General features: G+C 32.8%; 1 protein-coding gene across 1 annotated transcript; it reads right to left on the bottom strand.

Annotated features, from left to right (window-relative positions):
* Positions 1-796: 796 nt before the first annotated feature.
* LOC132741827 (multiple epidermal growth factor-like domains protein 10) lies at positions 797-8,116 on the bottom strand (the record flags this gene model as incomplete). The annotated part of the gene is made up of 8 exons (XM_060730089.1): positions 8,077-8,116; positions 5,853-6,279; positions 4,984-5,201; positions 3,281-3,712; positions 2,766-2,903; positions 1,910-2,029; positions 1,591-1,633; positions 797-882 (listed from the first exon to the last, which is right to left on the bottom strand). Coding segments are annotated over exons 1-8 (1,504 nt in total), but the record flags the coding sequence as incomplete, so codon positions are not given.
* Positions 8,117-11,691: the final 3,575 nt, after the last annotated feature.

Genomic DNA, 11,691 nt, shown 5'->3' with positions numbered 1-11,691 from the left:
AATCCCACTTTTAATTTTTTTTTAAAAAACCCCAAAAGCTAAGCTTAAAATATTACCCCAATTATGAGAGGTCCCCAGGGTTGATCCCCTTTTTTTGACAATTTTGACGTCATTTATTTTTAGCTTATTTTTTTTTATTTTTTTTATTTAAATATATTTTTAAAAAGGTCAAGGGTTTCAGAATTTTCTACACAAATATATGAAACAACTAAGAAACACTGAATTGTCACGTTTTGTATTGTATTTTACGGCACTGAAATGACATTTATTGATCTTAACCCAAATGAATTTTGAATATTATTAATTCTTGAACAATGTTATATACAAAAGTATAGTATTAAGAAAAAAGTTCAAACACCTATTAAAACAGAAACTACAACATTAACTTCAAAAATTTTGAAAATAGTTATGATAAGAAAAAAATGCCTGGACATACGCTGTCTCGATCTTACAACACGTAGGACATTTAAAAATTATATACCCGTAGTTTACCCTATTGCGCTATAACGGTCAGTGTAACTTATGCATAGAAACCAGGTGAATTTAATCATATCTTACTGCTTAAATCTCACGGAATTTACCGAACATTTAGCGAATATTAATATATTCTGTGCATTGACCGTATAATCAGTATGGAATTGACAGGTTAATAAAATCAAACAATAACATATTGAGATCTCAAAACAGTTACATATTTCTTGTGAAAATTAGGGGGAAAAACATTTAAAAAAATATGATCTAATAAATTAATTATTGTTTAGATATTCATGTTGATAATCAACTTGATAATTTGTACCTTTTCCAAGTCTCAGCACCTCATACTTTGCCTTATCATCATTCTCATCTTGGTCATGCTGTAATGTTGTGTATACTTGCTGATTTCTAGAGACAGGAAAACAAAATTAATATTCCTAGTGGAAATTTATCTGCACATGTATTGTGACCGCATTTAAAGTAGTGTCGTTTAGCAGAAATGATTTTGTAAAATAAATACATAATAACATGTGCTTGTTCTATATGTTAAATACATACTTTCAATATCACTTATATGTCTAAAGATACAAATTTGCAGTATAATCTAATTGGACGGATACCAAGCTTTTAATAACGAATTAGTCATACATATTTTATTTTGTTTTGTTTTAAAAATGCTGAAAACAACATACATTGGACGAAATATTGTATACCATAAATATGCATTATAAAGATATGATGAATATAAAGAACAAAACTATTATTATGCCCAAAACTCAGAAAAATATTTATATACAATTCCACGTAGATATTAGAAATGACTGCAAATATGAGAAAATGTATTTTAATGCAATTTAGAAATGACGTCAAACGACGTATACAAATATTGTCGTTGACGTTAAAAAAGTACCCATAAATTGTTGAATATTATGATAAGAAAGAATAGGTACCGATTAGCATCTTTCAAAAGATTTATCTTATATCCAGAGCTAGGAAATCGAATATCTTTAAAACTTAATTATGTCAATAAAAAACAGAATTAATGCCGTTAAAGGTTTTTCTTCATGCTTGCAGGTCAACGAATGGTATCATATACCATTTATTGGTTTATTTTACCTTATTTGGGCTTGTGTATCCTCTTCTGAATTGGTTTTGGTCCCTATAAACATTAAATTTAAATTTTCAAAATTTGCATCAACTTGCATCAATAGTTTAAACATTATTCCTACAATGTATATATATTTCAACTGATCTGCATAGTTATTAAGTCTCACAATACAATACAATATTACCATGTATCTAAAAAATAAAATTTTTAAAAAATCATCAAAATCTAAACGAGCTGCTTGAAATAACAATGCGTCGAAATGTTGTATTTTGTTTTAAGGAAAATCATACAAGTATTAAATTGAATACAATTTAAAACATGCATTACTTTTAGACTTTCTCAGCCTTCTTCTTACAGTTGTTATTATCACAAACGCCAGAAGAATGATACACAAGGCCCATCCGCTGATAGCAAGCCCAAGTAAGGATTTGTCAACCGGTTTTGTTTCTTAAAGAAATATTCTAGAGATGGTTTATGAACGGGTAAGTAAGATAACATAAAAGTCAATTATAAATGAATGGAAACCATGACAGAAATATGACAATTTGTTTATTTCAGGAATGTTTTCTGGTAAGATTTGTTTTATTAAAGAGGTCATATCTCTATAAAGGTCTATCCACACGTTTCGTTCGTCCTTCATAAAGGTGAAGTGATGACAAAGAACTAAACAAATCTTCGTTTTATTGTTTTTACTTTTTATTTTTTAACGCCGAGTTAAACGCATTTTTGCCTCGGCCGTCAATCCAACTAACAGGCTTTCCTGAATAGTATACCGGAAATAACAAATTAATCTGCAACCTATTGCTGTTAAAACAAGTTTTATATATACAGAATTTACTACTCGACATTTGTGTCCGTTGCAGACAGCTTATCAAAATATGATTGTCCTGCTGAAGGTCATATAAATGACCGAAACTAGTAGACTTCAATAAAATATTGTAAACTTGCCATAGTGTTGACGTGTATTACTCTTTATTTTGAACTTGCCTTGGTTGAAAATATGATACTGTGTAATTGAAAAGGGGAAGCATAGCACTTATGAAATTGAATGGAAGATGTTTTCTTTAAATGAACGCAACTGGAAAAAACGTTTTAAATATCTATTATAAAGTAAACAATAATTCAACTAACTTGTCTATTAAGAGCTTTTAGATAATCATACATTAAAATGTAAATGTTTTACCTGTATCGCATTTCTGTCCTTCATATCCAAAGATACACCCGTCTGTGCAGCTGCCATCAACTCTTTTACATTTTTGGTTTAAACATGTTGCACTGCATATATTTCCACAATTGTTACCATAACTTCCTTCTTTACAACCTATGAGACGATTTTTTCGTTACATGTATTATCATTGTAGTTTCTACAGAAAGCAGAAAGTCATTTCACATTTACAGCGAATATACAAACAATATAAACTTAGGGCCTTCGTTGACAAGTTGTTATAGTCGCTGACTTCGAACCACCAGCCCCAAAACGTTAAGGGTTTGAATCCGCCATGAACCTTGGTTCCTTCAAGTGAGGAAGCTCTTCAGCTAGCTAACGGGTCATCGGTGGGTCAACTCAGCTGCCCGCTAGTGCCTGAAATAAACGGATTGGCATCTTAGCCTAATCCTCTCCGATTAAAGCTGGAATGTCGCTAAATGACCATTACCAAATATCGATGGGACTTTAAATTTAATCAAAAACAGTATTACCTTTATCACAATATCCATCTTCTCTTTTGCAAGTGCCAACATTGCAGTTCTTGTTACACGTCCTTTCACATCGCCCGCCATAGACTCTGTTACTCGTGCAGCCATCTTTACAATTTCCAGTGTAATGCTCACAAGTGCCGTTGACACAGTTACTAAAACATGGCTCACTACACTGACTTTTCCAGAAGCGTTCTCCGTCACATCCTAAAAAGCACGTCCCATTCAAAGCGTTGCACGCTCTTTCATTAGAACTAGATGGTTTGATACAGTTTGAATTGCATACGGTCGAACATGTTTCTCCCCAATGGGTAGCAGTACACCCATTAACACATTGACAAGACTGATTACATTGTTGATGTAAACAACCATCTTGACATTGTATTTCACAAGTTGGTCCACAATAGCTTGGAAATGTACAATCAAAACACATTCCTTTAAGAAAAAAGAAATATATGTATGTAATCATTAGCAAAACATATTCAAGTAAATTGACCGACACCGAGAGTATACGTTTCTTTTTCGTACTATATTTAGGTAATAAATGCTTCGTTCCTGAATAGTTTCACAAAGTTCTCCAAAGTTGTTGCTGTCTGGTTAAAATAACATCACAAGAAAACATGGATGTAAACGTTTGATTAGCATTGTACATGTCTCTGTAGATTTTCCTTGCTGTTTAAAAGTGGTGGTATAAGCAAAGATCTAAAACATTCACTTTGATTATATCAAAATATAAAAAGGAATGTGCCCATATTAAATGATAATATTTTTATTAGTTAATGGTCTTTGATTTTCAATATATGTGCATTTTATGGTCTGTTACACGAATTCATCTACAAGCTTGTTGCGTTACTTAAAACATTAATATGATTTAAGCGAGTAAATACGGAAGCTTATCATGGCCTACAGTTTATGAGATGTTTTGAGCTAAATCGACTTTAGATACTTTTATTCGCATTGATAAGATGTTTTTGCATTTCTCAATAAATTTAACTGACAAAGATGAGAAGCTTTTAGGCATTGCAACTGAATTTTGCACAATATGGTTGAAGCTTTTGTCTCTTTGACAAAAAACCTGTCAAAACTTCGTGATTTCAGGACTTGTTGTAGTATTTAATAAGACGCAAAGACGTTACTCGTATTGGCATATAGCTCAAGTAATTCACTTAACCTTTTTCTGCAATTATTCAAAACTTCTATGTATTACATATTAATCATAACATATTCATGGAATGTTTTATGTATTACGTATTTATCATAAAGTCTTCATGGAATGTTTTTGGTCAAAACGAGAAGAAACATTTTGATATGGCGTGAAACTTTTAGATAAGTGGAGGCCCTGATAAGCTTCCGTACAATTTAATTCAACACGATTCAACCGATTTGGAATGTTAATGATTTTGAGAATTAACGATTAACAACAAAATATACCTGGTCGCAACAGTACCTCACATTTAAATAACAATACAATATTTTTAATAACGACATGTCTTTCTAATTTAAATGTTGAGTGTATTAAAGTGGTTTTAGTCATATTATACAGTGGATATAACTACCGCAAGCTATTCTTTTCAATGACCGGTGAGATTTATAGACAGTATCGTGTTAATTGTTCTCTGCGATTAACAAAAGCTAAACATATCAAGAACTTTTGTTTATAAACAAAACATTAACTACTTCCTAATGCAAATAAGCATAGTATTTACCAGTTTCCCTGTGACACTTATCTTTACACGTAGAACTGCAGCGAACTCCACACATGAAACCATACCGTCCTGTTTTGCAACCATGATTACAGTAACCATCCTCTTGTCTACACGTCGTTTCATTATTACTTAGAGAAGGAAAACACCAGTGGTTACATGATCGACATTTTCCAGCTGACAGATAAAAGTTCCTGTTACATTTGTAACATTCAATTCCGCTGCAACAAATGACACCACAGTTTAATTTCAACTATATAAGTATACAGACAAAATCACACGGAATATCGGCACGCCGCATTCGGGACTCGAACCATAGGTCTCTGGATCGCTGGTCCACTATGCTCATATATATAAGAGATTATTTTGGAGTATCTCGTTAACCCAATTTAAAAGTAACGTAATGATTATGTGGCATGTTTGTTAAAACAAAGTATATGTATGGAAGTGTTCAGAGTTCAAAATTTACCATTTGAAAGCATATTTGCACTACTTTTTTTGATAAGTGAATAAGATTTAAAATAAAATTTGCCAAAGATTTAAAAACTGTTCAAACGTAAAACAAATGTCTGTTCGCCAATTTATTTTTTTGAATGATACATAGTGACTAAACAAATACTACTTTAAAACTAAAAACGACATTTTCTTTACATAAAATGAATATCAAGGCACATATTTGAAGATTATTTCTTTCGATATACACATGTCACAAAAATGTATGTCGGGTATTATGATAAGTACGAAATAGTGCTTTCAAATTAACATCTTTAGCGAAATGACGTTTAATTAGCTTGAAAAGCTTTAGACTTTCATATTTTGTTGTAAAACGGTGATACTAAAAAGACCGATTTTTTATGAGAATAGAAACTTACATATCCAAATATTTTGCACTACATTGCTCGCAGTGTTCATCTTCATCAGAACATTTTCTTGTGCAGTTTGAGCCATAGAATCCATCTTTACATCCAAATAAACACTGTTCTGTAGTTGCATTACATATCTCCATGCCTCTTTCATCTGATAAACAATTCCCTGGACATTCAATCGAGCAGTTTGGTCCTGCAAAGCCCTTTTTGCAACCATGTAAACATTCCCCAGATATATGGTCACATGTCCCAGTTTCAATATCTGTTGGGTGTAAACATGAATCTGGGCATTTATATGAGCAATTTGGTCCAGTGAACCCAACGTTACAGCCATATAAACATTCATCAGTAGTTGTGTTACATGTCTCTGTTGTAATATCGGGACCACGTATGCATAAAGTGTTGCAGGTAATATTTTCTGCACTTGTTATGGCTGAAATGTATAATTGTATTGAAAGTGCTTGTTTATCATTATAAGGTTAACAGAAACGATAACATGTTTTTTAATTAGATATAAATGAGGCCAAATAAATCAACATTATTTTGAACTGATATGATCCCTGTTATCATTATTTCCTGTTATCGTGTAAATGTTGAAATTAATTACAAGAGGGCCATCATGGCCCTGAAATCGCTCGCCTGTATATAGACCCTATCTTAGCTCTATCACTTTTGGGTTTTAAAAGAAGAATTTTAAATTTTTACAGTATACATATAGGGAAAAAAAAGCCTGGGGCTTAGCAAATTTTAACCCCAGGGCTTTTATTTGAACAAACTGCGTAGACACCCATTAGAAGATGTTTCATGCTTTATATCTAAGTTCTAGCTATTTAAGTTTCTTAACATTTTACTATATACAAACAAGAGCACCGCTAGGTGGAGCATTATATGCCCGAAAGTGTTTTTTTTATATTAAGGATGAAGCATTTGTAAAACATTACATAAATTAAATAAAGTATTACCTCCTTCCAATAGCAATCCTCCTATAAAGTTTGAATACTGTGGGCCAAATAGAAATTAAGTTATGCTCCGGAAACTGTTTTCAGTTTTAAGGTGATAGTGACCTTGACCTTGTGACCCCAAAATCAATAGGGGTCTTCTATCCAATATGGACAATCATCCTATGAAGTTTGAATGTTGTTGGCCAAATGAAACTTAAGTTATGCTCCGGAAACTGTTTTCAGTTTTAAGGTGATAGTGACCTTGACCTTTGACCTTATGACCCCAAAATCAATAAGGGTCTTCTACCCAATATGGGTAATCATGCTATGAAGTTTGAATGTTTTGGGCCAAATGGAACTTAAGTTATGCTCCGGAAACCAAATTGCTAACGGACGGACGGACAGACGGACAGACAGACAGACAGACGGACGGACGAACGGACGCAAGAGGGTATAACATACATATAATAAGAAAAATCAATGGCCCCCTTAGGCGGGGCCAATTTTTACCCAAGGGTTTTTATTTGAACACACTTGGTAGACCCCCACTAGAAAATGTTTCATGCTTAATATCAATTAATTAATATTAATATGCACTAGCTATTTTGGGTTTTCAAAAGAAGATTTTACTATGTACAAATAAGGAAAAGACCCCGGAGCGGGGCCAATTTTGACCCCATGGCATTCATTTGAACAAACTTGGTAGACACTGATTAGATGATGTTTTATGCCAAATATGTTAGCTCTAGCTCTAACGGTTTTCTGAAAGGAGATATTTTAAGTTTTTTCTTTCGGTTGCCATGGCAACCAGAGTTGTGCTTGGAATTAAATTCTTTGAAAAACTTTTAAAGTTTACTACCAAAGGACTACTAAAGGAATATTCCTGTGGAGTTTGGATGAAATTGACATAGCGGTTTATGAGGAGATGTCGTTTAAAGTAAAAGTTTACGGACATACGACGGACGGAAAGCGATCACAAAAGCTCACCATGTCATTTTGTGACAGGTGAGCTAAAAATGCTTCATTAACAAAGTTATATGTATCATAAGCGACATTGTTGATATAATCATTTCGCAAAATTTTAATAATTATAATGAAAATACTTCACAGTTGTATATAAGAAACTATTCTCTATGATAAACATAATAAAACGATTATATTTTTTCAACACGGTCAATTTTGAAATACCACTTTAAAGTAATCTTCATTTTTATCATGTAATCAATAAGATTTAAATAAACAATTTGATAAAAAAGATTTATTTAAATGTAAATTACATTACTACTTACGTCTAAACAGAATAACTGAAAGTCCTAGTGCCAAAATCATTGTTGGTTATGATTATAATCTGTTCGTCAATCGTTCAAGTCCTACATCTAAATGTTTCATCTAGATGTATAAATAGTAAAATATAGAAAATGCTCCGGTATAACCTTAACATGACTTAAAACGTTTATGATCGACCAGGAAGTTTAAAAATACCAAATATCTCTTTTTTCATAAGTAAATATTTTTTAAAAAAGTTTTATCTTTCTTCTGATAAAAAAAAAGCTTATATAAATCTATCCACAAAACATATTTGTATTATAATATATAAGTGATAATTGCTTTTAAAATTCTTCCATCCTTAGTAAGCAGTTGTGCGTAAAAATATACACACATATTCACCGAACAGTGGCACATCTATTGTAACAACTTAAACCAGTGCCCATAAGTAGGGCATCTTCTTAGACTTACATGTACATAACAATCATGATCTTCAAAGATATATTAACAAGAAATATAAAACATTTTAAACATCCAAAAAATATTAAAAAGCTGGGACCGAGATTCGAAACCTGGACTTGTCACATCTTAAGCGAGGATCTAACCAACGCGTAACAGGTTGCTAATATAGTAAAGTAAAACTCAACTAGAAAACTTACCTCACTTTTTCCTTAAGTATGGTATTGTAGCAGTTGTACAAGTATTTGATAAAACACACATTTTATTCTTTCTCCTCTATCCGCTTGATTACTTTTGTATCTCTCTCTCTCTCTCTCTCTCTCTCTCTCTCTCTCCCTCTCTCCCTCCCTCTCTCTCTCCCTCTCTCTCTCTCTCTCTCTCTCTCTTTCTTCCAAAGTTACTCCCAAACAATGGTCATGTATCCTGATGTACATTTTCTTGTCACAGTTAAAAAGATAAAAAAGACACAAAAGAAACTCAGTTACAACTCAAGTCTATAATGTTTTTAATAAAATGACATTTAATACCCTTATTTTTTAAACTGAATACAAAATAGCCCCCGTTATCATTTGCATAGATATCGTGTAAAAATTATACCTGACGTAAACTACAATTATGCACTTATGCGGTGCGACAGTCGATGTCTGTTAAAGGTTTGTTTCGTAATGTTTTGAAACTTATATCTACGGTGTTCTGTAAGGGCCATCATCTATATATGAATAACGCAAAATATCGAATACACGAAAGGACAAAGACGGATGGGCAAAGATAAAAACTTGAAAACACAAAGGGACGCGAAAACACAAATACGCAAAAGTACGATGACACAAAACGCGATAAATTTAAGTCGATCATTATTGCGTTTTCGTCTTTGTTCCATTTTGTCCTCGCATGTTTAGACTGTGTCTCTTCGTGTTTTCATGTTTGCGTTCTTTCACCTTATTTTCATATACTTCAGATTCCGTTACGCATTTGCAGAGCTGCAGATTTGCTTAAAATTGGGCAAGGCTGTGCTATTAATGAAATACTTTAAAAAAATGAAACTGTTATAACAGTTATTCTTGTTTACTGTTAAACTGGGAGTATACTAGTATAAGGGCTTGTGTGTACAACGATCAAAACATTAAACACTTGACTATTATTTTACCTGAAATTATTGACTGAGATATTTTGTAGAAATATATACATGTATGTCATACAATAACAAAAATACAAAAATAGAGAAAATAAGAATCACCAAAGAATTGGAAATGTTGCAGGCTCGGTTTGATTGAGCCTGTTCATGGACGGTACTGTCAAGTGCAAAATACCGTCCACGCCCCATAGCACCGGCTTAAGCAGAATTCAACATTTAACATGAACTGGTACAATTTCGAATTTTGAAACATCCGCAGATGTGTTCATATGGAGGTTATCATAGAACATTCAATGTGACACGTAAGTGCCATTCCATGAAAAGCGGAATATGGTCCCCAAGTAAAAAAATGCGTGTGCCCTCAACGAGATAACAATGGACGGAACTAAATAATAAAAATGGAATTTTGAAAGGGGATCAGAGATTATGAAGCCTGCATATCACAGATTAGACGTCAAAAGACAAATTTAAAAAGCAGGCCACATATCCTAAGGGTGATACAACAGTATTCAAGTGAGGAATATTGGAACCACCCAACATGAAATAGCCGAATAGAAAAAACTAAATTACCACAAGCACAACATAATGTCATGCTGAACGATCTTTAAGGATCGGAAATATAACATCTCTGATTTAATGTACGGGGCGACTTTTTACAGCCTCCATACGGCACAAACAACGTTGATGTGGCGATAAAATAGAGAAAATAAGGATACCTAAAGAAACACATGTTAAACGTGTAAATATAAACCCAGATTTGTTTATTGTTTAATATATATCTTTGAAATAGTATTTCAAATTTTAATCGTATTATATCCCAAAAGCACGGGCATTTATGTTGTGGGAAATGATGTGTCATCTTTTTGTTGTGTAGAAAAAGGTAATTCTGTAACACTGGCATGCGTATGAGTAAATCTCTTACTATAGATTTTCTACAAAAAAATACAAACAGTTAAGTTCACTCGGGTCTTCGACGCATAAATATAAACTTTTAAACTTTCGTCTCACAGGAACTATGTAAAGCTGGGAAAAGTACTGCAGCCTACTGACTATCGTCCTTTTATTTTTACTCACAAATATGCATGTTTTAAATGTTTTAGCTGATAGCAATTTTATTCTGGTTTCATATTCCAAGCTTAAGGCATTTAACATTTGTCAATTCGGTAATGTTTCTACGAAAATCAATAATTGAGTATTTAAGTAGATTGAATATGATGTGTTTTGATGTAAATTTGAAAAAATTCGTGTTGCAATAAAAGGAAAAAAAGAAAAGCAGTTTTGGAATAATTGAAACAATTTTAACGAACTGAAATGACTGTCAAAGACCCTAATCATTATTCTTAAGATAAAGGGACGCCTTACTATAAAGAACAGAGGCCGTTTGTAGCAAGCGATTCCCTGACCATACTTTATGAAGGAGATGATGCAAATTTAAGCAAGCTTATAACTGTTTTCAGAATCATATTCTGTACGGGCCATTCGCTCAAAAAAGAAATATGCATATGTGTACACATATCCTTAATGAAGTCATTTTGGAGCTACATCATCATCATCATTATCACTATTATTATTATAAAAACCTTTAATAAAGAAACAGCTTAAATTTCGGCCTATGTTTATAAAAGCGTTCGACCAGTTATCAATGTTACTTTACATTCTTTTTGGAGTATTTTTGTGTGACCTTTTGAATCAAAATGCTGACAGTTCCCCATTCTCGCCACGGTCAATTTGTTGTTTTATTCAGCTTGGGACATGAGCTCTAAGTTTATGTCTGCCATTTAAACCATAACCAATGGCGGAATCCAAGACGCGTTAATTGGGTTTTACGTCGCACCAACACAATATAGGCCATATGGCAAAATTTCAGCTTTACTGGTGGAAAAAAACACCTTAGTTTGCGAAAATTCCGGATTTGCAAACTTATTCCGGAAGCTGTTTGGTGATAAAGAAACAGCTATATTTTGTGCCCATGTTATAAAAGCGTTCGTCCAGTTATCAATGTTAAAATGTGTCTTAGCACATTTTTTTAAGCATTTGCTATGGG

The sequence above is a fragment of the Ruditapes philippinarum genome, unplaced genomic scaffold, assembly GCF_026571515.1.
Source record: "Ruditapes philippinarum isolate M1 unplaced genomic scaffold, ASM2657151v2 ctg4046_1_1_1_1, whole genome shotgun sequence".
In the NCBI taxonomy this organism is placed as follows: Eukaryota; Metazoa; Mollusca; class Bivalvia; order Venerida; family Veneridae; genus Ruditapes; species Ruditapes philippinarum.
Note: the sequence above shows the minus strand (reverse complement) of the source record. Positions and strands in the feature narration are given on the sequence as shown.